The following is a 27,183-nucleotide window of genomic DNA, read 5'->3' as shown; positions in this document are numbered from 1 at the left end:
AGATTTTTTTTTTTTTAATAAATAAAAATCTTAAGGAAAAAGAAGAGGAAAACCGGGGCTGGCCTGGTTTCTGAGTACTAATCCTCTACCTGAAAATCTGACATCCCATAGATGGCTCTGGTTCAAGTCCTGGCTTCTCTACTTCCAATAAAACTCCCTGCCTGTGGCCTGGGAAAGCAATGGAGGATGGCTCAAAGCTCCCTGGACCCCTGCACCCACATGGGAGAACCAGAAATTCCTGGCGCTTGGCTTCAGATCTGTTTAGCTATGGCTAATGTGGTCATTTGGGATGGAGAGCCAGTGGAGTGGGAAGGCTTCTCTGTAAATGTGCCTCTCAAACAGACAATCCACAAAAAAAGAGGAAAGCTTTTTACTAATGAAAACATTTTTTAGTAATTGTGATGCTTTTCTCCTTGTCAAAGGATAAAATTATGGCCGAACCATGCAATTCATGATGAACTTTTAATACTCCTGTCGTGTTTGCTAATCATAGTTCTTGAACTATTGGTGAGGCCACATGGTAATCTCCTGGCAGCTTCTGGAGGAAACGAACAGGGGTGATGATGAATGAGGACACTTATTCCTTCTGGAATCAACTCTGCTGTAGTAACCCCACTTCCTATCCCACTTTAGAAAGGGATAGAGTTATATGACGACCCTCATATTATTATTTATCAGGAGGAGCCAATTTCTGTTCTTCCTTCCCTGCTGTTCTAATAGAAGCTGGGGCTGAACTTTCCATAGTTTACTTACCTCCCGTGACTAAGAGCTCCAGTAGTTGTGCTTGCTTTGGCAGCACATATACTACAACTCTAGTACTTATTCAAGTTTCTTCAGAAGCCAGAAGCTTCTTCTTGGTCTCCCATGCAGGTGCAGGGTCCCAAAGCTTTGGGCCATCCTAGAATGCTTTCCCAGGCCACAAGCAGGGAGCTGTGTGGGAAGTGGAGCTGCTGGGATTAGAGCCAGCGCCCATTACAGGTGCTTGCAGGTAGAGGATTAGCCCCTTGATCTATCATACTGCCCCCAAGTCATGCTTGTCTAATTCTCTCAAGTATTAATTTGCACAGAAATGTGGAGGCTACCTTTACCTTACCTTCCAGGGCCGAGATCTCTATGTTTTCGTCACTAAAAACATAATCTGACAAACAAAAGGGCTGTCTTTAGTGGGAATCCTTTAAAAATTTATTTTATTTTTATTTTAAAGGCAGATTTACAGAGAAGGAGAGACAGACCTTCCATCCACTGGTTCAACCCCAGATGTCTGCAATGGCCAGAGCTGGGCTAATCCAAATCCAGGAAGCTGGAGCTGCTTCCAGATCTCCCACATGAGTGCAAAGGGCCAAGCACTTGGCCAATTTCTTGTGCTTTTCCCAGATACATTAACTGGGAGCTGGACTGGAAGTGAAATAACTGGGATTTGAACTGGCACCCACATGGGGTGCTGTCACTGGAGGTCAGAGTTAAAGCCATAGTGCCAACCCTTAGTTGGAATCCATTAACCCTGAGCAAATGAGGTTTGGGATTTTGCCAAGGGTCATACATTAAGGAAAGCATTATGTTTACTTGATGAAGACAGTCTAAGTGGGCTTACATTTAGCTCTGCCACTTAATTACCATGGCATTCAGCAAGTCACTGAATACTGAGCATCATATACAAAATGAGAGTGAAATGACCTTTTGTAAATTTGGGAGCAGTTTATGGGAGGTTGTGTAACACACAGCAGAGGCATTTCTCTTTCCTTGTGCAGCCCAGTCTGGAGCAGTGCTTTCCTTAATAAGGGAGGGTGCAGCAGGAGAGGTCGTAGAGCTGATGCAGGGGCAACTGGGTATGGGGAATAACGAGCATCTCTGTCTCCAATTTCTTTTGTTTAGAAAAGTACATTTTGATAAAGTTGGAATTATGTAATTGATATTGAAGCACATATTAAGCTTTAAAACCACTCCTCTCTTTAAATCATTTATATGCTTAAGAAATTTTTACTACTCCATCACAGTCAGTTTCAACAATAAAACTCCATGATCGAGATAGTAAAACCTACTTGCTTCTCAGTATGACTGGAAAACATGCAGTTTTACATCTTCGTGTGAAACAAGGAGTCCGCACAGTAAAGTCATCTGATGATCAGAGCATCTTTTAGAAATGGGAAGTGCACTTGCTAGATGAAGATTGGCATTAAATAGCAGTCTGTCCAAACTGCCAGCTTTGAGGAACGACAATCCAAAAAGCTTTCTAAGTACTCTGAATTAAAGGTTCTTACGCCAACAACAATAATTCAAGTAGAAAATTTTTATGCTGTAAAAATATTTTTATAAAATCCAGAGCATTAGTGTTAACAGAAATTCACTTAGTGGGGTGATTTGTGAAGTGTACCCTCACTGCAAGTGGTTTTATAGTTTCATAGTCCTAGCCACAATGAGTAAGGGCAGGTAAGAAATAAAATAAGATAAAAATAGTTTCATCCATCTTCTCTCAAAATGGAGTATGGGAAATCCATCCCCAATCCATCTTCAGTGTTAGTTCTATGTTTGTCAGCAAGGTAGGCTCAGCTGCATTTTGGTCCATCATGGAAGTGGTACAAGTGACAGAGACAGAAGGCAGCAGCAGCAGTGGGTAAGGAATATTTCCATTGAACCAGGTATTCATTAGTCACAAACTGTTGGCTGTTTCTTAGTCATGGAATGCCGTTAATAAAGTAAGAAACAAACAAGCAAACAAAAACAATGAAATCACACAAAGGTTGTAAAGATTATACATTGAAGTCAAGAGTTTTTATGAAAGCATTTCTTTAAAAAAAAGTTTTTTATGCGGGGCCAGTATTGTGGCATAATGAGTTATGCTCTCACCTATGGTGCAGCATCCTATAGTGTTACCTGTTGGAGTCCTGGCTGCTTCATTTTGTATCCCAGCTCCTTGCTTTGGTGCTTGAGAAAGCAGAGGAGGATGAACCAAGTGCTTGGATCCTTGCCACCCACTAAGGAGACCCGGAGAAAGCTCCTGACTTCCAGTTGGCTCAGTGGTCCTTTAGGGAGCGAGCCAGCAGGGTGTAAGATCTGTCTCCCTTCCCTCTGTAACTCTTCCAAGTAAATAAAATATTAACAGAACTCGCATGAACACAAATATTTTAGTAACTATTTAAATATTAAATTACTCATAAGCATAAAACTGTTTCTGCTATCCAAAAATAACTAGTATACGTCTTTTAAAGACTTAATTAGGGCCCGGGGTGTGGCCTAGTGGATAAAGTCCTCGCCTTGAACGCTCCGGGATCCCATATGGGCACTGGTTCTAATCCCGGAGGCCCCACTTCCCATCCAGCTCCCTGCTTGTGGCCTGGGAGAGCAGTTGAGGGCGGCCCAAAGTCTTGGGACCCTGCACCCGCGTGGGAGACCCGGAAGAGGTTCCCGGCTTCGGATCGACACAGCACCGACCATTGAGGTCGCTTGGGGAGTGAATCATTGCATGGAAGATCTTCCTCTGTCTCTCCTTCTCTCTTATATATGCCTTTCCAATAAAAATAAAATAAATCTTTAAAATATATATATATATATACATATAAATCATAGATTTTGTGATCTGCATTTGAATAAAAACACTTGCTTCATATAATGAAATAGATGCTTGTATAATTTCCACTTTTCTAAGATCCAATTATAACATGAGATTTATATCATTATTCCATTTGGGGGTAATCCAGGGAGAGAAGGATAAAGCTATGATTGCAAAGGAAGGCAGCTGAGGTTCAGGAGATAAAGATTTGGAGGAATTGGTGAGAGAAGGTCATGCAGATCTGATTACCACTTTTACACTGTTTGGCCTTAAGGACAAAGGACTGCAGCTCTACATGTAATTGGCAGACCAAAAGCATTTTCTCAAAATTGGTTGTTTCTGGGAAGAGCGCTGACAGGAAGAAACCAGTATTCATTTTATAAGATTTATTTATTTTTATTGCAAAGTCAGATATACAGAGAGGAAGAGAGATAGAGAGGAAGATCTTCCATCCGCTGAACCACTCCCCAAGTGGCCACAAGGGCTGGAGCTAAGCTGATCCGAAGCCAGGAGTCAGGAGCCTCTTCCAGTTCTCCTATACGGGTGCAGGGTTCCAAGGCTTTGGGCCGTCCTCGACTGTTTTCCCAGACCACAAGCAGGGAGCTGGATGGGAAGTGGGGCCTCCGGGATGAGAACAAGTGCCGATATGGTGTCCTGGGTGTGCAACGTGAGGACTTTAGCCACCAGGGCCCCAGACATTTTTAGATGTGAAATTTTCTTTCACAAAGGGAATCTTATACAGCTTGGTGATCAAAGCTGAAGTCATTCAGCCCTGTGTTTTATAGCAATTTTATGCTTGTCTACATAGGTACAAAACTCTTAGAGTACAATGTTTAGGGAAAATCTGACTGTACATATGATCCCTACCCTCATGCTATCCTGTCAACATAAGGGATAGAAACCAACATTGAAAAACAGAAGCTACAGGGTACTTTTTCTATTGTGACGCCTAGGCTGTTTCATGAATTGCTGGTCCAAGTTCGGTCAAAGTTTATCTTTTAGTAAGTTGTGATCAGTAGTTTGAAAACCACTGACAGAAGGAGTTGCACAGTCTGATGCAAGAGAAAGATGATTAAAGCATCAAATGACAGAACTGCAGCACTAAAGCCAGTAAGAAGTACAAAGGGCTCTGAGATGCAGGAATGAATGGAGTTATTTAAATATCCCAGGAAATCTGCAAAAACTTCCCCAAGGAAGCTCTAACTGAGGGGGTGGGAAGGGAGGTGGGGTGGGGTAGGGTATATTGAAAACAAAGGCGCCCTTCACTCCCTGAAGTAGCTTTCATTAATCCCTCAGACTCATTTCTGGAGATAAACATTGTTGGGCAAACAGATAAATGAAAGCTCGCTTTCTTCATTAAAATGATTGGTGGCTCCAAGCGAAAGCTATTACCAAGTGCAGAACAAATACATTCTTTGTTTCTTCCTATCATTTAGACTGCTTTTTTGTCCGTTCTTTCAAAATCATTTTGGTTTAGGGAAAGCTTAGTTTTCAAATGGTGTTTTCCATGACTGCTCAAGGGCCTTCCTATGTAACACATGAATCTTATGTCTAGGTTAGGGGGTGCCACAGGGCAGTGTTTTTTAGCTTAAACTATTCAGAAGCGTTGTATTTATAAAAGCAAACTCAGAAAACAGGCTTCCTTAAGTTTTTTGGTTTAGTCTTGTTATAAAAATCAAGCAAAAAATTTTTAAGATTTATTTAAGTTTCTTACAAAGTCATATACAGAGCGGAAGAGAGACAGAGAGGAAGATCTTCTGTCCGATGATTCACTCCCCCAAGTGGCCACAATGGCCAAAGCTGAGTGGATCTGAAGCCAGAAGCCAGGAACCTCTTCCAGGTCTGCCACACGTGTGCAGGGTCCAAGGCCCTGGGCCATCCTCAACTGCTTTCCCAGGCCACAAGCAGGGAGCTGGATGGGAAGTGGAGCTGCCGGGATTAGAACCCGCGCCCATATGGGTTCCCAGCACATGCAAGGTGAGGACTTTAGCCGCTAAAGTCCATACATTTGATCTTCATATAGTCAGTCTGTAGTTAACAATTTAAATATTACATTGAATGTTTTAGAATTGTTTGCTAGTTTACTTCTTGAGGAGGGATTAGAGAGAAGAGAGATCTCCTTCTCTTGGTCCACTTCCCAATGGCTTCACGAGTCCATACAGGGTCAGGCTGGAGCCAGCAGCTGCAGTCTGGCAGAGCCCCAGCTCGCTGTCTGAGCCATAATGCCCTGCTGCCTCTCAGGGTGAACATAGGCAGGAAGCTGGATTCCAGCAGGAGGTGAGACATAAACCCAGGCCCTCCAATACGGGGGTGGGTACCCCGAGCAGTATGTTACCTGCTGCGCCAAACACCGCTGGAGTTTTTTTGTTTTTTTTTTTTTTACTATTTCAATAGTCTGTCTTCCAAATAATTTACCCAAGAACAAAATTATAAGTGATATTATATACTTAAATATAATCAACCTAAAATTCTTGAACATTGCAATGTCTTAAAAAAGTGTGGGTTTTTAGCTAGAATCCCAGGTCTCCACCTATGTTTCAATGGTGTTTAAGTTAGACTTACAGTTTGTAAGCCAAGTTATAGACCATATGAGTAGTGCTGACAGATTTTTATGCATCCAAAAATATAAGGAACCTGGTTTTAATATTTCTCTGAATGGCAAGGAAATCACCGGCTTCTTAGTGAAATGAGTTTGCCGTTGCTGAAGGATCCAGCTGGGTGTGAGTGCTGAAGCTGCAAAAACCCCGCGTAGTTTCCTTTACTACCCCTGGAGAAGACTGACATCTTACCATTGAAGGCCGTGAGTCGGCCTCTGTGTGCCTGCTTTGTTGCTCAGTTCTTCTGCAAGTCTACTGGCAAAATGACCAGATGTGTGTGCCCGAGGCTTACAGGGATCTTGCTCAAGGCCCAGCTAGCATCTTAATAAATATACTGGTGTCTTTTTCATTGACATCTAGAATTTGATCTTAGGGTGTTTTGTTTTTGTTTCAAATATCTACATTCCCACTGTGTAAAAAGTGATTTCGTAAAATCAAAGACATCTTACATTTTACCAAATCACAAACTAGAAATACTATCGCTTTTCTAAATGTGAGGGTACAACATTGAGTACCTACCTGTACAACCCAAACCGGATACTTATCAAAAAAAATTGTTGACCTTTACAAAGTCTACACACACGTATAGTCAAGGACGTACAAACTTTTGACAACAGTAAAACTGAAAATACATGGCAACTATAGGATCATCTTTTCTGGGAAGTGAAAGTGATGATCGATTTGAGGAAGCATTGAGAGTGAACGAGGGTGGCAAGGGCAAAAGGCACAGAGGAACAGCAAAATGAGCTTTGCTAAGATAGTGTCCAGTCCAGTGGAGCCAAGAGCAGAATAGTGTGAATGTTGATTGTGGTGGTAAAGCGATTGCTGCATTGGTGCCTGGCTGCATGTCTCTGCACTGTATGTGGGAGAAAATCACAAGGGACCCACAGGGATTTTCTTATCACAGAAGAATACCCGTATTTTGCATTATGGGGACATGCTATTTTTAGCCCTCGAGTGGATCTCTTACCCTTGGAGGGCAATTTTTAGGAATGTTTGATATGTAATTGAATTTCGCATTTCACCTGCCTCCTATGGGACTTCTGTTTCTATAAAGTCTTTCTGAGTAATTGTTCTCCAGGTTTTAGTTACCTTCTATATGCCAAATCCTTACTTCTAGTTTTAATCTTACAGCTGATCTTCATACTTGTATGTATGTATGTGTTTATACATACATATATATATATCTATATCTGGATTTTTAAAAGATGGTTTATTGATTTGAATGTCAGAGTTAGAGAAAGGAAGGGATTCTCTGTCTGCTGGTTCACTTCCCAAATTATTGCAATGACCAGAGCTGCGCCATCTGAAGCCAGGAGCCAGGAGTTTCTATCTGGGGCTCACACATGAGTGCAGGGGCTCAGCCAATTGGGATCTCTTTTGCTGCGTTCCCAGGAACATTAGTAGAGAGATATCTGGGGAGGGGAACATCTGTCATTTGAATTGGCACCTATATGGGATCCTGGAATTACAAGTTAGCCACTACCCCATAGTGCTGGCCCTGCTTTTATGGAAAGTTCTATCCAGATATCATACAGGCATCTTAAAGTCAACATGTCCAAAATGGAGTGCTGTATGTATACTTAGGATCCTCCTGGACGAGCACCTTTGTAATTGCCCCATGTCTAAGGCAGCCACATTCACTTGGTTGTTCAAGAATATTGGTATCATCTATGAGTGACTATCTCCTCTGCATTTTTATACTTAACCACCAAGCTTTAGCCATCTTGTCTTTTTGAAGATTGATGGCAGTTTCTTTTTTTCCACCCCACTGCCATTATCTTTTTTTTTTTTTTCTGAGAACTGCAACCAGTTGCAAAGTTTTGTGAGTTGTGACTCAACATGAAGCCTACCATAAAAAAAAAAAACCCGCAAAACCTAAGAGAACTCTATTTGATTCTATAAATGCACATTTACTAAAATGTTCAACAATCTGCCATGATTGCAGAGCCAGGAACCTCCTCAGGGTCTCCCACACGGGTGCAGGGCCCCAATGCTCTGCACCATCCTCGACTGCTTTCCCAGGCCACAAGCAGGGAGCTGGATGGGAACTTGGGCTGCCGGGATTAGAACCAGCGCCCATAGGGGATCCGGGTGCATGCAAGGCAAGGACCTTAGCTGCTAGGCCACGCCGCCGGGCCCACAAGTGATCTCTTTGTTGCAATAGGGATAGATATAAGGCAGCCTCTGTGCTTTTTGCAAAGGAAAAGAAGGAAGAAGGAGTAAGGGGAGCAGCAGTTCACTGCAGCCAGGCCTTTTGTAACAGCCAGAATCAGAGTTCCTTCCTTGCCAGCTCACACGTGGATTTATCTTCTGAGTCACTTCGCACCTTCTTCCCAACCACAGTTCTCACTTGGTATAGAAGTTGTCTGGGGCTTTAATTCTTCTGCTCTAGGCTTCTCAGTGCTTATCACAACCCACATTCACGCCAGAAGCTCTTGTCTGTAATAAGGGGTAGGGGTTGGCGGGAGAGAAGGTTTCAGAGGGAGAGAAGGTTTTAGGGAAAGGCAAAAGAATTAACTTTCAGCTGGTGTCTTTTTTTTTTTTTTTAAGATTTATTTTATTTTCATTACAAAGTCTGATATACAGAGAGGAGGAGAGACAGAGAGGAAGATCTTCCGTCCGATGATTCACTCCCCAAGTGACTGCAACGGACAGTGCTGCGCCAATCTGAAGCTGGGAACCAGGAACCTCTTCCGGGTCTCCCACACGGGTGCAGGGTCCCAATACATTGGGCCATCCTCAACTGCCTTCCCAGGCCACAAGCAGGGAGCTGGATGGGAAGTGGAGCTGCCGGGATTAGAACCGGCGCCCATATGGGATCCCGGTGCGTTTAAGGCGAGGACTTTAGCCGCTAGACCACGGTGCCGGCCCCTCAGCTGGTGTCTTGAAACCCAATCTTTTAAAGCTAACTTGTAAAATTTAATTGCACATTAGAAATATCTGGAGACCTATTAATAAGCGTGATGCCCAAACCTCTAGCTCTCCAATTTTACAGTACATCAGAATGACCTGAAAAAGTCTTCTTTTTAAAGATTTATCTTTATTTTATTTTATTTTTATTATAAAGGCAGATGTTCAGAGAGAAAGATCTTCTGTCTGCTGGTTCACTCCCGAAGGGGCCGCAGTGGTTGGAGCTGAGAAGATCTGAAGCCAGGAGCCAGGAACCACTTCTGGGTCTCCCACACAGGTGCAGAGTCCCAAGGCTTTGGGCCATCCTTGACTGCTTTCCCAGGCCATAAGCAGGAAGCTGGATGGGAAGTGGGAGCAGCTGGAACATGAATTCGGTGCCCATACGGCATCCTGGTGTGTACAAGGCAAAGACTTTAGCCACTAGGCTACCACGCTGGGCCGTGGATTTTGCATTTCTAACACATTCAAAGTGATGCTAAGAAGCACTATGGAATGCCCTAAATTATCTAGGATTTTATATCAACTCCCTCAGAACCACTGCAGGTGGCACATGCATTTCTAGTTGATTTTTCTCCTTTGCACGTGATTGACATATACAGTTAAGAAACATCTAGGAGACAGGAAGTTTCAGAAGGCTGTGGGGGGGGAAGAACAGTCAGACTTGTAGATGACAGTGTATCTGAAGATGAGTGTGTGCTGTCAGTGTCCTGGCCCGACCTTCACCGTGAACTCAGTGTTCTGTCCCCAGTTGCTCTGCTAGCAAGGTTCCATTCCCTTTGTCATGCTCTTTCCCACAATACCCCTCATCTTCTGCTACCTTTCCTTGGTTTCCTTCTCATCCATAGTAACACAGCCTCACGCCTTGAGTCACATTTCCTTGGCTCGCACCGTGGAGTCCAAGAAGGAGTTGTGGTGGCACAAAGGATCTTGTCTGCTTACACTTGTTCTTTTTCACAGCTATGTCGTTAGATGACCCGGAAGAAAGCAAAATGCTGCTTTCTCTGACCTTAATAGCTGTGGCTGTAAGAGGTGAACACCGCAGCAGTGCTCCCTGCCCCGGAACATCGAGCGCCGGTCACCACTGGGTCCATTTACTCTCAGAGACTGACTTGACTGGATCCTTGCTTACCACACCAGCCTTTGGCTACAATTTCAAAACTCTTTGGATTACATCAGCTGTGACACATCCCATTCTTTGGACATGGCCGCCTAACTGCGCTAAATAGCATGGATTCAATTAGATAATTATGCTGCCTCTCTGGATCGAAGACAAACTACACAACTAGAATTTGTTTTCTCATCTGTAAATAGGGCTAAAATTAATACCTGCCTCATAGGGTGAGGATGCCGTGATCAGACAATCAATGTGTGCTGAGCTTAATACCTGGATCAAAGTGGGAGATGTACATTTGTATGTATTGATCTCATGTATTTTCCTCTCAGCATACATTTTATGGCAAGAGATAGTCTGGAATAAGTATTAAGATTTCCCTAAGAAGAGTAAGAAGTGGAGTTCATGAAAACATTGGTAACAAAGCATATGCATAAGCATTTGCTTTCTTCTCCATAAAGTACTAGTCTAGTATGGGGTGATACTTTGTCGATTTTTTTAAAGATTTATTTACTTTTATTGCAAAGTTAGCTTTCCCGAGAGAAGGAGAGACAGAAAGAAAGATCTACCTTCTGCTGGTTCACTCCCCAGGTGACCAGAACAGCCAGAGTTGAGCCGATCTGAAGCCAGGTGCCAAGAGCCTGTTCTGGGTCTCCCACACGGGTGCAGGGTCCCAAGGCTTTGGGCCGTCCTCGACTGCTTTCCCAGGCCACAAGCAGGGAGCTGGATGGGAAGTGGCACTGTCGGAATTAGAACTGGTGCCCATAGGGGATCCAGGTGCATGCGAGGCGAGGATTTTGGCCGCTAGGTTAGCACAGCAAACACTACTTTGTCGGTTTTTATCTCAACACCTAGAACTCTGCAGATGTTTAATAATTGTTGGACAATTAGGTGAAAGTGGCCTCTCAGAAGCAAGGCATGGACCATGTGATCCTCATATTCAGGTATTTTATTTATTTTTTTTTTTTAAGATTTATTCATTTTATTACAGCCAGATATACACAGAGGAGGAGAGACAGAGAGGAAGATCTTCCGTCCGATGTTTCACTCCCCAAGTGAGCTGCAACGGCTGGTGCGCGCCGATCCGATGCCGGGAACCTGGAACCTCTTCCTGGTCTCCCACGCGGGTGCAGGGTCCCAATGCATTGGGCCGTCCTGTCCTGCTTTCCCAGGCCACAAGCAGGGAGCTGGATGGGAAGTGGAGCTGCCGGGATTAGAACTGGCGCCCATATGGGATCCCGGGGCTTTCAAGGCGAGGACTTTAGCCGCTAGGCCACGCCGCCGGGCCCCAGGTATTTTATTTTTAAGCTACCATCATTCTTCATTGATTTTAATCCTACCTCTATGGCATTAATTCAGATTATTTTTCTCCAGAAATCTTAAATCTTAGACTTCATGTCTCCTACTATCATGAGGGGAAAGAAATGAGACTGTATCTCTTTTCTTTTAATTGTCCATCTTAAATTTAGATGGTGTGTTTTTTATTCTTGTTTCTATATATTAGTTTGATTTTTTAAAAGTTTCCTTTTAGGCTCCCAAATTCAACCCATTTGCTTTATCTTTGCTTTTCATCCTTTTTACCAAGTGTGTAACTCAGCATGAAGCCTGGAACAAGTGAATTTTCAACATTTACTGTATTTTTAAAACAAGGGGATAAACAATAAAAGACTTACTAGAAAGCAGTCAACTGACAAAGCATGTCACCTTAAATTCTTACATGAAGATGTGTCGGTTGATCAAGCAGCCAGACAGCAGCCCTCAATGACGAAGGGAGGTGACTTGGTAGAAGTACGTGGATTGCAGCTTTCCACCATGTCCAAAATGTTGTAATTTGAGGATCCCCTGCCTCCATGAATCTGGTCTCCACCTTGGGTGTGTCAGTATAGAGGCAAATATTTCCAAGCTGACTGGGTCCTTGAGTATTTTGAAATTAAAAAATGCTGTAGAAATTATTTGTGATACTATGAACCGCTCCAAGATCATGTATTTTGTGTCTCAGATACTCAATGTTCTTACTTTGAATTAGTAGTAGTACATTTCTTCACCTGAAATGTACTCAAGCCTAGTTTAAAAGTCCAGATCAAATGTCATTTCTTCCATGTTTTCCATAATTATTACAGTAAGAATGCGATATTCACCTCACTTAAATTCCAAAGCAGTAGATAAATTTAAATCCAGCCCCTATTAAGACACATATTCTTCTTTTTTATTGTATAAATTTTATTTTTGATACTTTTTACATATTTAATTAGGGTGTCAAAGGTCAGTGGCTAAAGGAAGGTGAGTGTGAACATTGTTTTGACATTCCCTTTTTCCTTCCTGTATCTGGAGGGAGGGGAAAGGGAAGGGAGGAGCCACACCCAACCTCCCAACCATCCCAGGGTCCCTGATGTCAGGCATGCTCTGAGGGTCCTGCTCAACAGGTTTTGATAGTTCAGCAGTTTTGTACTGCTGTCAGTCTTGTCACTCCAGTCATAATGAAATCTCTTCAGAATCCTCCAGCTGACGTAATCTTAGAGTCCCCACTGGCTCAGGTATTCACTGCCAGCACTTGGCTGGGGTAGTTGATTAATTTGCTGTGTCCTCTGTCCTCTGTTATGGTACCAGGTGTCCTCTGTAGGCTCCAGTGTACTGCCAAATTTTCCGTTTACATCTGGATATGCTGTACACTGTCCCATCTAAGCCACTGAGGAGGCCCAGCTCTGACACATGCATTCCACAGTCAGACCACGGAAACTGCAATCTCCTGCATGGTTGGAGTTTTGAGTCCAGCAGTTCATTTGGGGGGTATCCCCAAAGAAACCTCATCTGAGGTGATCCCTGACCTGATTCTTGTGTGTGCTTGCCAATACAGGGTCTGGCTCAGTCCATCACCCACATCAGCCGACACGAACACTGGTGGCTGCAATTACTGGGTCAGTTCTGTCTCCAGCCCCATCTCTTAAGCAAACCAATGGGTGTTGAAGGCCAGCCTGATCCTGCCCACCGCACATTCAGCCTTCATGTGCACCAGTGGGAGTTGTAGCCTAGTCGGAGTGACCCACAATAACCCCTACCGGACCTGCCCCCCGCCCTGGTTCCCGTGCTTGCCAGGATGTACAGCAGATTGGTCCTGTCTGTCCCACATCCCATTCAGTTCTCATACATATCAATGGGCTTTGAAGCCTAGTTCAACCCAACCAGCCTCACTATCCAGCTCACACACGTGCTGGCAGATGCCACTCTCTGTCTAGCCATGCCAGTCCCAGTCTTGGTTCTCATTTTCACTGGTCGGAATGACTACCCAAGAGGGTTGTGCCCACTGTTTCCATAATGAGCCAACTGCCACTCCAGATCTTGTGCTCGCCAGGTGGTTCTGCAGTTTAACTTGACAGAGTTTACCCTCTCCCCCTCCCCCCGTCCCCACTCTCCGTGTCAGCATCTGTTAACTGCTCCTGTGGCAAAGCCCAACCAAACTTTACCCCCTCTGGCTTATGCGTGAACTAGTAGGTACAGTCTACAGTCCGTCCAGCCTGGTTTGCCCCCGATTTAGCTTGCATACAGGCCAACAGGTGTTGTAGCCCTGCCCGGCCCGATCTGCCCCAGTTCCCAGTTCTCACGCTCACTGGTGGGAATAGTGGCCCAGCAGGGAATCTCCCTGCTGCACCCCTCCCATCAGGATCGCCCACTCTCTCCCAGGTCTCACGTGTGCTAGTTAGGTGCTGCAGCCCTCTCTGGTATGTATGGCCCACCTCATCTTGGCATTTGCCAATGGGTGCTGTAGCCTGGCCGGGCCCAGCCCTCCCCCTGTTCCATCTCACACTGGTGGGGGCTACAACCTAGCCAGTGCAACCAGCCCCCAGTCCTGGTCCTAATGTGAACTGGCTGGTATTGCGGCCTGACCTGGCATGAACCACACACCATTCTGGCTCTTGGGTTTGTAAGCGGATGATATGAACTGTTCCAGCCTAGATTGTCCCGGACCTGAGCCAAAGGTAAATCCATGGGGCACATAACCTGGCCTGGGCTGGGCTGCTCTCTTTCTTGGTTCTTGTGCTCACCTGCAGGGACTGTGTCCCTACAGAGGAGTTGCCAAGCTTAGGGCACATACTCTTTTCATGTGGTCATTTTTTTGCCACTCCCAAAGAGAAGTCCTTTTTAGTCATAATGATATCATTTTTAAAAGATTTATTTTATTTTTTTAATTGCAAAGTCAGATATACAGAGAAGAGGAGACAGAGAGGAAGTTCTTCCTTCAAATGATTCACTCCCCAAGTGAGCACAACGACTGGTGCTGCACCGATCCGAAGCCAGGATCCAGAAACCTCTTCCAGGTCTCCCACACAGGTGCAGGGTCCCAAGGCTTTGGGCCGACCTTGACTGCTTTCCCAGGTCACAAGCAGGGAGCTGGATGGGAAATGGGGCCGCTGGGATTAGAACCGGTATCCATATGGATCCTGGCACATTCAAGCCAAACCTGCTAGGCCACCGCTGGGCCCAATGATATCATTTTTAGCACAGAACTCTATAGCAGAGGTTTAATGCTTATTAGCTAAATGAATAAAAACTGCAATTGGAATCACAAACAATTGAAAAATTGTATTATACCACAGGTGAAACCAACTCTCAGAGAGAATTTTTATTCTTCAGTCTGAAGAGAATTGCTTCATCAATTGGGTTTCTGCATGTCATGCCTTATATTTCTTGGTTGTCACCTATTCTGCAATATTTTGCTATTGACAAAATGCTCTAGTGGGCATTGTGGTGCAGTGGGTAAGACAGTGCTTGTGGGACTGTCATTGTGGCATAGCAAGTTATGCCTCACCTACAAGGCTGGGATCCTATTTCAGAGTGCCAGTTGAATGCTGGCTGCTCTATTTCTGCTTTAGCACTCTGAGAAGGTACTTGCAAAGGCAGCAAAGAACAGTCTAAGTACTTAGACTACTCCCACCTATGGGGTATACCAGATGGAGTTCCCCTGTTACTTGCTTAGGCTTGGCCTAAGTCTGGCTTTTGCAGCCATCTACAGGAGTGAACTCACAGGTGAACGTGTATATGTGTGTATCTCTCTTCACTCTGCCTTTCAAATAAATAGAATAAATAATAATAATAATAATAAAAGCACATTGCTTTGATTGTATTAATACTATATTGGTGCGCTGGGTTCTAGAGCCTGCTCTGCCCTCCATTCCAGCTTGCTTCTAAAGCACAGCCTGGGAAGCACCAAATGATGGCTCAAGTACCTGAGTTTCAGCCACATGAATGGAGGCCCATGGAGTTTCAGCTTCCTTGCCGTAACTTGACCCAGGCCAGTTGTTCTGGACATTTGTGAACACAGATGGAATATTTTTTTTTGTTTCTCTGTTACTTTGCCTTTCCAAAATAAATAAATAAATAAATAAATATTACTGGATAAATGATGACATATTAAAAGTTAAGTAACCCCCGCAAAAGGAAACCTATATTTTTCTATAAAAATTACATAATAAAGAAGCAAAAAGTCATTTATTTCGATATGTCAGGCTTACCATAGCAAATACTCCCATTTGCTGTGAATTTTGCAGTTTTTTCCTGTATTTTATTTTATTGTGATAAGAGCACAACATGAAATATACCTTGCCGGGCCCAGCACAGTGGCCTAGTGGCTAAAGCCCTCGCCTTGAACGCCCCGGGATCCTATATGGGCGCCGGTTCTAATCTCGGTGCCTCCACTTCCCATCCAGCTCCCTGCTTGTGGCCAGGGAAAGCAGTCAAGGATGGCCCAAAGCCTTGGGACCCTGCACCCGCGTGGGAGAGCAAGAAGAGGTTCCTGGTTCCCAGCTTCGGATCGGCACGCATCGGCCCATTGCGGCTCACTTGGGGAGTGAATCATCGGACGGAAGATCTTCCTCTCTGTCTCTCCTCCTCTCTGTGTATCTGACTTTGTAATAAAAATAAATAAAGCTTTAAAAAATAAATAAAATGACCATTTAATAATAATGAGAGTTTTTATTGTAGGGCCCAGTGCGATGGCTCAGTAGCTAAATCCTTGCCACTGAAGCCAGGATCCCACATGGGCACTGGTTCTTGTCCCAGCTGTTCCATTTCCCATCCAGCTCCCTGCTTGTGAAAGCAGTAGAGGATGGCCCAAAGTCTTCAGACCTTGTACCTTCATGGGAGACCCAGAAGAAGCTCCTGGCTCCCCTGCCTCAGGTTGGTTCAGCTTTGGGTGTTGTGGCCACTTCGGGAATGAACCAGTGGGTAGAAGATCTTTCTCTCTGTCTCTCCTTCTATCTATAAATCAGCCTTTCCAATAAAAAGAAATAAATCTTTTTTTAAAAAACTGCACTGTTATCAGTTGTCCCCTCTTTCGCATACCCCATTCTTTGTCTACATGGTTAACAGCAATGCTCCTAAGTTGGTAATAATCAAGAACTGAAACACATACAGAAATAAAGTGAAAGGATGAAAAAGCAATAGAAAAGAAATGAAATAGTAGAAATCCATAACTACAGGCAAGGAGAATAGACACTTAGGACACTCAACAATATTCCACACACACACACACACACACACACGCACGCACGTACACACACATCCTTCTGGAATGCACGTTGGAAAAGTTGCTAGGTCACGATTCAGTTTTATTCACTTGTCCATTTAGTCATCCCAACATTTCCTAATTTATTTGTTGGATAATAAATACTGTCTTCCAGACCAGTATGAAATGATGGCTGTGTTTTTAAAACAAGTCTTTCAAGCAAGATAGTTTTCATATAAGCCTCCATGCATTCCACTGCCTCACAATAACAAATCCTCACAATGTGCTTAAAGTTCCTCTTTTCTGCAAGTTCAAACTCTAACTTTACCATGGTGATAATTTTGACTGTGGACCTCTTACGCTATCCCTACTATTGCCTCCTCATGAGGAGACAGGCCAGAGAAAAACTGCTAGATTTGTTGACCTCATAAATCATGTGTAGCAGTGTAGTGCCTTAAGAATCACCACACATACGCACATACACATACATTTAAGGATTTATTTATTTGAGAGAATTTCAGGAAAGTGAGACAGAGCTAGAGCTATATATAGATAGATGAAGAGAGAGAGAGCACACAGGGATAGATCTTCTGTCTAATGGTTCACTCCTCAGACAGCTGCAACATCTGTACCGCACCAGATTGAAGCCAGGATCCAGAAGCTTCACTGGATCCTGGCCATCCTTAGATTCTGTGGTGCATTAGTAGGGAGCCAGATCAGAAGTGGAGCTCATGGGATTTGAACTGGTACCCATACAGGATTCAGGCACGTCAAACATCAGCTTAATGTGCACAACACAAATAACCTGTAAAATATTTTGGAATGGCAGTCCAAATCTAGTTTATTTCATCTATAAAGGAAGTGGTTAAGAGGAGTGGTTAAGTGGTCAAAGAGGTGGTTAAGGGAGCTTGTATAACCCAACAGCGACTGTAGTGAGTGATTTCAAGTACGTGTCACACTATGACACTGTAATTACAGCTGTCTTATTTTCTTTTGGCAGAATTTGAGTGATATTCCTTTCATTGAGATAATTGTAAATTGTCATCCACTTACTATTCAATAGAGGCAATTCAGAGCACTGTGCTAACAAAAGAATATCTGGGAGATAGGAGACTAAATTTATTATCTTGATCCCACTGACTTAATAAGTATTAGGGAATCAATTCAATTGACTTTAGCTTTGGTTTTCTTCATCATCTGTAGAAGGTAGTTGGATTGGCCCTTCTTTTGTCTTCTAGCTAGACAGATGACTGATTCTGTCATTCTGTTTGTTCATTTGAAACTTCCAGATAAGTTGATTCCTGATTCAACATAAAAAGTTATTCTACTCATAGATAAATAAGATACATTTGTATTATGAAACGTAGGAGTTTATCTAAAAGGAGGAAGTGGGGTAGAAAAGATCAGTGTGAACTGAACATAGAATATGCCACTCCCTCTATATTCCCAATTGGAATACTTGCTTTGTGATGTTGCCATAACTCTATTACAAGGCTTATTTTAATGATTTTGTTCAGTGTTAAAGGGTTTTTCTGGGTTTATGTGGGAGTAGCACATTGACCGGGGATGATAACCCATAAATTCCTTTCTCAGTGTTGAAAGTTAGTGTTTTTTCCTTTTTGTTAAATACTTAATACTAACTAGTAGCAATAGTTTAGGGGTGTTTAGTAGCCTAGAAACAACTTAAGTGATATAGGTTTCATGATGCTGTCCATCTTTCCTATTTAAAATAGCATCCCTTTGGTCTGATCTTTCTTAGTTTAAATTTCTTGTCTCAATAATTCACAAATATTATGTAAAGAATACATGGTTAAAACATGTTGAATTAAGACTTTGGGAAGGTGAGTTTTGACAGGGAGGAAATAAATAGAGGAAGAATAATTTTGGGCCAGAAATCTTTCTCTCAAAGCTCAAGATAAGAAAATCCCCAGCATCCTGTTGGACATCAGTGGGAAAGGATTATTTTATTCATGCAAGTCAGGAAAAGATTAATGAAATAACTTAGATAGTGGAGACGTAGGGAAGATTGCTAAATGGGAGTGTGACAAGCTGAAAATCTACATATCAAATGATGAACTTAGTGGTCCAACTTTGAGGGAGAGCTTTACTCTCACTTCTTGGCATACAGTATGTGGAAGGTGGGCCAAGCCTGTGGCATGGTGTATTTACAGCATTTAACACTAATCACAGTGGCTGTCTTATATACTTTCTCCACTCTGATATTTACTTTATCAAGGGCTAAAATAAATGTGTCTATGTTTTCTTTCCTATTTCCATTATTTCGTTTGAGAAGGGCTAGTTTGGGCATGTTTAAAGAGTTAAAATGAAAAAAAAGCATATGTACACATAAATTCTTTTTATTTATTCCACAGGATAACTGCCTCTTGTGGCTGTTGCCAGGAAGAACATTGCCTGAGACACTTCTCCGTGGAGACAGGTAGGTGAGTGCATTGGTCTATAGGATGGAGTAATTAATACGAGTCTGGTAATCCACCACATGTCTAAAGTCTCATTTTGTTGGGATGAATATAATTAAGTAAAAATATCTAGTACTTGGCGAATTTTTGTCAGAGAAAAGGCTAATTAAACTAGAATGTAATATGAAAATAAAACTAACGTAAAACTAAACTAGAATGTATTATTCTAGTTTTCTTTCTGTTCTTGACTAAGTTGCTTTAGTGGAATTTCCCAAAATATTTAGACCTAATTGCAGTTCAGACCTTAGTAGAGACCATGATAATTCAGATATCTTTAGTGATTTACACCAAAGTCCTTGGTCTTCAATCTTGCAATTGATGTTGTAACAGTTTTATGATATTACTTATACACAGTAATCACTTTTGAAATAATCTGACAGAAGCAAGTCTCCTTAGTTTTCAGCACATGGGTTACATAGTGAAACATTCAATAAAAGTTTGTGGTTGATGATGAACCCTGTGTACAGGAGTTCCACATTGAGTCATAATTGGCTTTGTTTTGGGAGAGTATATATAGATTGGTGGAGCCAGGCACAGGGAGAGTAAGAATTCCTGTAATAACAACATAGCAGTTGATCACCCACTTGTTATTCAAAACAACCGAACTGCAGGGAAGACTTTTCTAATCCCAGAATATAGGTATAAGCTTGATGTCTACCGCAGAGAAAATGTCTACCGCAGATTTGATGGAAAATCTCAGAGAAGAACTCACCTGTTTCATCTGCCTGGACTATTTCAACAGCCCAGTGACCACTGAGTGTGGGCATAGCTTTTGCCTGATGTGTCTCCTCAAGAGCTGGGAGGAACATAACACGCCTTTATCTTGTCCTGAGTGCTGGAGGACCTTGGACGGCCCCCATTTCCAGCCCAATGAGCGTTTGGGAAGGTTGGCCTCTATTGGCAGGCAACTCAGATCACAGGTGTCACAGAATGAGGACGAACAAGGCAACTTTGGGAGAGTAGGAGCAGCAGCAGCAGCAGTAACTGCTGCAACTACTAAGGTGTTCTCTGATGATGAGCAGAGTACAAATTCTTTCTCAATCCCATGTCATGGAATAAACCGAGTGTATCTCTCAAGTGAGGCTGAGGAACAACATAAAGTAAGATCGGTTGCTCAATAGAAATCCCCCAATCTAAATCAGGTTCTGTCACTCAACTTCCATAATATTCTTTATGCGTGTCAATTATGATGCTCCTCCCCAGCACCATGCCAGAAACCTGTGTGGACCCCATGTTTATCTGTTTTTTAGAGTCCCAGGCATCCTGTTGTAGATAGCATTGTCAAGGTCTCTCCATGATCAGATGCTGTTCTTGTTTGCCACAGGGTGTTTCTCTTTTTTTACAGGAAAAACTCCATGAAATCCTAAATCTTTTGCGTAAAAAGAGAAAGGAAGCTCAGGTTATACTGACCCATGAGAGGGAGAGAGTGATACTCTGTAAGGTTAGTACTGCTCTTACTTTTGGATTTTATTTGTCATTGGTATTTTGAAGGGAACTATAAGGGGCATACCTCATATCAGAACGGTTTTTTTTCCTCCCAGTATACACATAGTAGTATCCCTGTCCTGCTTGACTTGTCCACTTGGATGTTTCAAGATTCAGTTCAAATTCCCTCATTTCTAAGCAGACATGTTTCCTCCCTTGCTTTGTGCACCTAACGAACTTTATTATGAGACTCTGATTGTAATTATTTAGGATAATAGTTTTACGGACATAACATGGGATGGCAATAAATTTTTTAAACATCTTTTTGACGTTTTACTTTTGTTGGGTAGTCAGATATACAGAGAGAAGGAGAAACAGAGAGGAAAATCTTGCCTCTGTTGATTCACTCCCCAAGTGGCCATCCCTCGGGAACTAACCTGATCCAAATCCAGACGCCAGTAGCTTCTTCCAGGTCTCCCATGTGGGTGCAGGGTCCCAAGGCTTTGGCCATCCTCGACTGCTTTCCCAGGCCACAAGCAGGGAGTTGGGTGGGAAGTGAAATAGCCAGGATTAGAACTGGCGCCCATATGGGATCCAGGTGTGGGCAAGACAAGGATTAAACTACTACACCACCATCCCAGGTCCTGCAATAAATTTTAAAAAAGATGACCTCAAATGATTTCAGGAAAAACAAGGGAATACACACTAAAAAGAAAGACAAGGGGGCAGAAAAGCAAAATAGTAGGCTGAATTATATTCAAGATTAGTCACAGATTTAGATTTGAGCTGCCAAATAGTTAAAGCAAAGAACTAAATGTTTAATTAGCTATAAAAAGATAAGTGAATCTGATTCTCTCAATAGACTTTGAGTTCTTAAGTGGGAGAGATGTATATTTCTATTCCTTTGTATGAAATGCAAAGTCTTTTTCATTAGATAAATATTTGTTGAGTAAAGAAACACACCATTCTTTCATAATTTTCTTCCTTCATTTTGCTATTTAAATTCATAGTACTGGTCAGCAGCTGCCATTTGCGTTATTTTTGCTTTTCTCCACTATACTGACAGGCTCCTGGAAGTAAAACTTTTGAGGTGTTTTTTTTTGTTTTTTTTGTTTTGTTTTGTTTTTTTTTTTTTTGCTATCATGCAGCACACATGCATACTTTCAAAAACATCAACTTCTCCACTCTGGTACTCAGTAGACTAAGTATGTATCAAGAGTCAAGAATTATCACGGCAGAACTCTGAATCTTTGTGAGGATTAAGCATCCACAGTTGTGTTTCTGCTACTAACCTCACTACATTGTGTGTGTGTGTGTGTGTGTGTGTGTGTGTGTGCTAGGAAGAGACAGAGACTTGTAAACAAGTTGTTGTGTCAGAGTATATGAAAATGCAACAGTTCCTGAAGGAAGAGGAGCAGCTACAGCTTCAGTTACTGGAAAAGGAAGAGAGAGAAAACGTGAAGAAACTGAGGGACAGTGAGATCCAGCTGACCCAGCAAATCAGAAGCCTAAGCAAGATGATTGGGCAGATCGAGTCTGCATTTCAGAACTCAACCATAGAATCTTTTGAGGTGAGACTAAACTTTGTGAGTGTACGGGGAAAATTCATGAGAAAAAAAAAGGTATACAAACTTATAGTATTTCAAGGAAATACATTTTCCTCACTTGAAAAATCTCAGTTTTAGCCCAAAAGCAATGTGCCGAAGTAATTGATTGTTTACATGCCAGTAAGAGGTGAAAACGCCAGAAGAAGTTCTGTCCCAAGTGAGTCTGAAAAGGACTCCAGTTTGTTCTGCGCCTACCCCTCTGCAGCTCAGCTTTGTCAACTACTTTATTAAGTTTGTTCATTAGCACTTACTATGTGCTGGTACATTCATCTTCACAGACATCTGGTGAAGGTATTAGTAAGATACGAGCTACAGGTGTTTGTCATCTACAGAATGAAGGTATAGTAGCATTGACATGGTAATTCAGACGCAAGGCGGTGAGGCAATTAACCTATGAGATAACTCCATGGTGGTAGAGTCCAGATGTTACATCCATTCTGCCTGCATTCCTCACCAAATTTTTTTCCCTACTGCCGCTCGGGCGTACTGTGTTCTCTGGGATCGTCTGAAATATAAGCCATGTGGGTTATCTCCAGCTTCAAATCACTTTCCTGAACCAGTTCTGGAGAACGCTACTTTTTAGTATCTCTCAAACAGCTTCTCCACACTTACATAGGCTTAGTCTCACTTTATTTCCTGCTTCCATGTAAGGTATGCTGGGGCCCTGGGAAGCAGATTCTGTGGATTTTGCAAAGGCTCAGTTTTCACTAGTGATTAGAATGCATGGTGCTAATCACTTTTCTCTTCTGCCCTCAGGAAGTGAGAGTAGCACTGGAAAGGTAAGCTTCCGTTCTGTCTTATGTAAGATTTGGATATATATGGTGGTGATGGAATAGATTGTGAATGTGGAAGGGATTGTCTAGGTGACTGGGGCAAATGAGATGTATTGTCACATGGGAGCAAGGTATGCAGTGTGCCAAGGACAGCTTGGGGGTCACTCTTCTTTTTCAGGAGTGAGTCGCTCTTGCTTCAGTGTCCAGAGGCCACCACCACAGAACTGAGTCTGTGCCGCGTCACTGGAATGAGAGAGATGCTACGAAAATTCAGCTGTAAGTCAGTTGGACTTGGCAGAGTTCCTAGGGGGCCCAAAGCTAACTCCAGCATTTCGTAAGCGGTGCTTGGACAGTGCTTGGATAGCCACTTCTCTTGTGAAATATCCACCATAGGACGCCAGGTTCTCAGGCATCCCGAGCAAGCCACAAACACCAGGGAAGGCTGGAGCCAAAGACTGTTTCTGTGTTTGGGCAGGCAGAAGCAGTGGAGCATGACTGGTGCTCTTTTTAAAGCTTTTATTTGAGAGAGAGAGAGAGAGAGAGAGAGAGAGAGAGAGAAGGGGAAGCAGAGAGAACTCCCATTAGCTGGCTTGGTTCCCGGATGAGAGTTCACCTGCTGTCTTCTAGAGTATGCATTCTCAGGAAGCTAGAATGTGGAGCAGGGCAGGTACTGGAGCCAGGCATTCCAGTAGGTGCTAGGCATTCCAAGCAGAGCCTTAGCCAGTGGCCAGGGGAGATGTTTCACCGGCTTTGTTTGCCTTTTAAGGAGTCCTAGCCTTTCGTTTGTATTGTTTTCTTTTTGTCCGCTCCATCCGCTGCACATGTGCGGACACACCCACACATACACACTCGCATGCAGGTACTCAGCCCTCATGCAGAAGTGTCTTCTTTTCTAGCTCGGTTCCCACTAAGATAAAAGCCAATTTCAACTCTTTCATCTCAGGGAAGGAACATTCAAAGAGGCTCTATCCTTGGAGAATGTTCAGTTATCTAGGTGGTCTAAGATGAAGAGGGATCAGCATTGTTTCTTGGTTTTGTCCTGTGGACCATCGTGTCCCCAGACGCAGGCCAGAGAAATTCACACTTAGTAGGTACTTGGTACTTGCTACTGTGTGCTGAGTTTTATGCTGTTGGGCTGTGAGCCTGCTAGGGTGATGAGCGAGACAGATGTTAACTTTGCTTTTGGAGAATTTTCAGTGAAACTGAGGAGACAGAATTCAATCTTAACAAATAATTAGTTGGGCTTTGACTTATAAATGAAAATATAAAATTATATGACTCGGGCACTTGGTTTTTGTGCAAATGGAGTGTAAACATTGGAGGCCCTTCAATGACCACCTTCCTGTGTCACTGTGAAGCTCTGTTTTATCAATTGCTTCATCAAATGCTCATGGGGGCTTCCACTAACTCACAGGAGGCTGTGCCTCAAGCGTGGCATGATGAAAAATGCTGTTGAGAAATTGCAGTTCAAGGACTTGATAACTTGGTGAAGTGACCTAAACTTTGTGAGCCTATTATCCTTTTCTATATAAATGGGGAAAATTACAACGATGAGATGAGAATCCATAGAAGCTGCTTGGTGTGGGAGCTGAAGTTGTGGTTCAGCCGACTAAGTTGGTACTTGTGACACTGAAATTCCACATTGGAGGACTCGTGTGAGTCCAGGCGGCTTTTTTTCCCATCTAGTTTTCTGCTAATGTGTCTGCAAGGCAGCTGAGGATGGAGCAAGTGCTCGGTCACCTGTGTTCATGTGGGAGATCCGCATGGTCTGTGCTCCTGGCTGTGGGCTGTAATAAGCCCCTGCCAGCAGCTGGGGTCTGCTGGGGCATAGACCAGTGAATGGAAGGCTTTCTATTTCTGTCCCTGTCTCTGTCTCTTTGTCATACTGCATTTTCTAAATACATAAAATCTTTAATAAAGAGAAGCAACTTAGCATATAGCGAGGAATTCAGCAAATGCAACGGCTTTTGTTTTCCTCCCACCCTGGCTGACAAACAAGCCAGGTATCCTTGGGAGAATATGGAGCTGTGATCTAAAGCCGTCTCCCAACAGCACTGCTTCCATTCTGCTCTCAGAGATTGCTCACTCTTCCCAGCGAAGCCAACAAGTGTTCTCTGCTGTTTGCTTTTAAAGATTCATTCTATTTCATGCAGTTCAGAGATTCTGACAACCCATTTCCCTTCCATTATATTCACCTGAATTGTATTTTAAGACACAGGACTAAGTATTTTTTTAAAGATTTATTTATTTTTATTGGAAAGTCAGATATACAGAGAGGAGGAGAGACAGAGAGGAAAATCTTCCATCCAGTGATTCACTCCCCAAGCGGCCACAACAGCTGCAGCTGAGCCAATCCAAAGCCTGGAATCAGGAGCTAGGAGCTTATTCCGGGTCTCCCACACAGGTGCAGGGTCCCAAGGCTTTGGGCCGTCCTCGACTTCTTTCCCAGACCGCAAGCAGAGAGCTGGATGAGAAGTGGGGCTGCTTGGGATTAGAACTGGGGCCCATATGGGATCCCAGGCATGCAAGGCGACGACTTTAACCGCTATGCTGTTGTGCGTGCCTGACACAGGACTAAATATTAAGGACCTAATTAAAATCCTATCTCATATATAAGGCTTTTCAGGAAGGCCACAGGGTTCATTCTTTCCTCATCTTGCAGCGGAGGTAACCCTGGATCCAGCCACAGCCAACGCCTATCTAATCCTGTCTGAGGACCTGAAAAGTGTGCGATACGGAACAACGCGACAGCAGTTGCCTGACAACCCGGAGCGATTTGACCAGTCTGCCACGGTGCTGGGTGCTCAGATCTTCACCACTGGGAGGCACTACTGGGAGGTGGAAGTGGGCAACAAGACGGAGTGGGAAGTAGGCATCTGCAAGGACTCAGTGAGCAGAAAGGGGAACCTCCCCAAGCCCCCTGGCGACCTTTTCTCACTCATAGGTTTGAAAATCGGAGACGATTATAGTCTTTGGGTCTCATCCCCCTTAAAAGGCCAGCATGTTAAAGAGCCTGTACACAGGGTTGGTGTTTTCTTAGACTATGAATGTGGACACATAGCATTCTATAATGTGACAGATGAGTCCCTCATCTACAGTTTCCCGCCAGTCTCTTTCCAAAATTTAGGCCTCAGGCCTATCTTTTCCCCTTGTCTCCCAAATGAAGGAACAAATACAGACCCTCTTACCATCTGCTCACTGAACAGCCGTGCCTGAGCAATGCCTTGAGCTTCCCTGAGAATGTGGGCTAAAACCAACAAATGACTGCTGATTAAGATGATTAATGCGTTGACAGTATGAATATCGGGTGATCTGAGCAACTCCCCTCCTTAAGAGTTTCCATTGACTTGCGCCCTCATTGAACATTCCTATTAGACAATCAACTTCAACACTGCTGTTCATATCCTGTGTTGCTAACTTAATTCATCATTCAGGCTACCCCGTGTGTGTACTGTCACCCAAATCATAGGGGAAGAACTAGCCTTTCTTACCTTGTATCCCACCTAGGCCAAGCTTTATAAATACATGCCATTTTTAAGTATATGTAATTCAGTGGACTCTTTTTTTTTTTTCCAATTATCTATTTGAAAGGCAGAATTACCCAAGAAGAGGAAAAGACATACAGAGAGAACTTCCATTTGCTGGCTCACTCCCCAAATGGTTGCAAGGCCAGGACTGAATAAGGGCAAAACCAGGATCTGATGTCCTCCAGGTCTCCCACTTCAGCAGCAGAATCCCCGACACTTAGGCCATCTTCTTCTGCTTTCCCCATGGCACTAGCAGAGAGCTGGATCAGAAGTGGAATAGCCAGGACATGAACTTACACCTCTACGAAATTCTGGCACTGCAAGCAGTGGATTGACCCTCTGTGCCACAATACCAGTCCCTTCACTGGACTCTTTTAATATTGTGTCTTTGTCCTGCGTGTAGAGCTCTACAGACTGGGGCAGCCCAGACCTCCTGAGGTCTCTGGTACATGTGTCCTGCTCTCCAGGGTAGGTGATAGGAACTGAGGACTCAGCCTTCTCTGAAAGTTACTTTTCTCTCTAATTCATGAGGCCTGAGTGTTTGCATTCATCACAGCTCATGTGTTCAGAATAATATCACTTGTGTTACCATAATCACAAGAGACTGGCACCTTCTGTTGTTTGTTGGTATAACAGAAGATGACAAAGTTTCTATTCAATAAATACATCTTGACAATGATACCAAGGAGTTCCACCCAACCTTGTAT

General features: G+C 43.3%; 1 protein-coding gene and 1 long non-coding RNA gene across 2 annotated transcripts; both read left to right on the top strand.

Moving 5' to 3' along the window:
- The first annotated feature begins 18,143 nt into the window (after positions 1-18,143).
- LOC131481433 (uncharacterized) lies at positions 18,144-19,105 on the top strand. The gene is made up of 2 exons (XR_009246329.1): positions 18,144-18,268; positions 19,040-19,105. It is a non-coding gene; the product is annotated as an uncharacterized LOC131481433 (long non-coding RNA).
- A 561-nt stretch (positions 19,106-19,666) lies between these two features.
- On the top strand, positions 19,667-26,492 carry TRIML1 (tripartite motif family like 1). The gene is made up of 6 exons (XM_004597841.4): positions 19,667-20,244; positions 20,490-20,585; positions 21,910-22,140; positions 22,933-22,955; positions 23,128-23,225; positions 25,612-26,492. Exons 1-6 carry the CDS (start codon positions 19,795-19,797, stop codon positions 26,163-26,165), a joined length of 1,452 nt encoding a protein of 483 aa, XP_004597898.2. The 5' UTR covers positions 19,667-19,794; the 3' UTR covers positions 26,166-26,492.
- Positions 26,493-27,183: the final 691 nt, after the last annotated feature.

Source organism: Ochotona princeps, chromosome 11 (genome assembly GCF_030435755.1).
Source record: "Ochotona princeps isolate mOchPri1 chromosome 11, mOchPri1.hap1, whole genome shotgun sequence".
NCBI lineage: Eukaryota > Metazoa > Chordata > Mammalia > Lagomorpha > Ochotonidae > Ochotona > Ochotona princeps.
The sequence above is the reverse complement of the archived record's forward strand: the minus strand, read 5'-3'. Positions and strand labels throughout refer to the sequence as shown.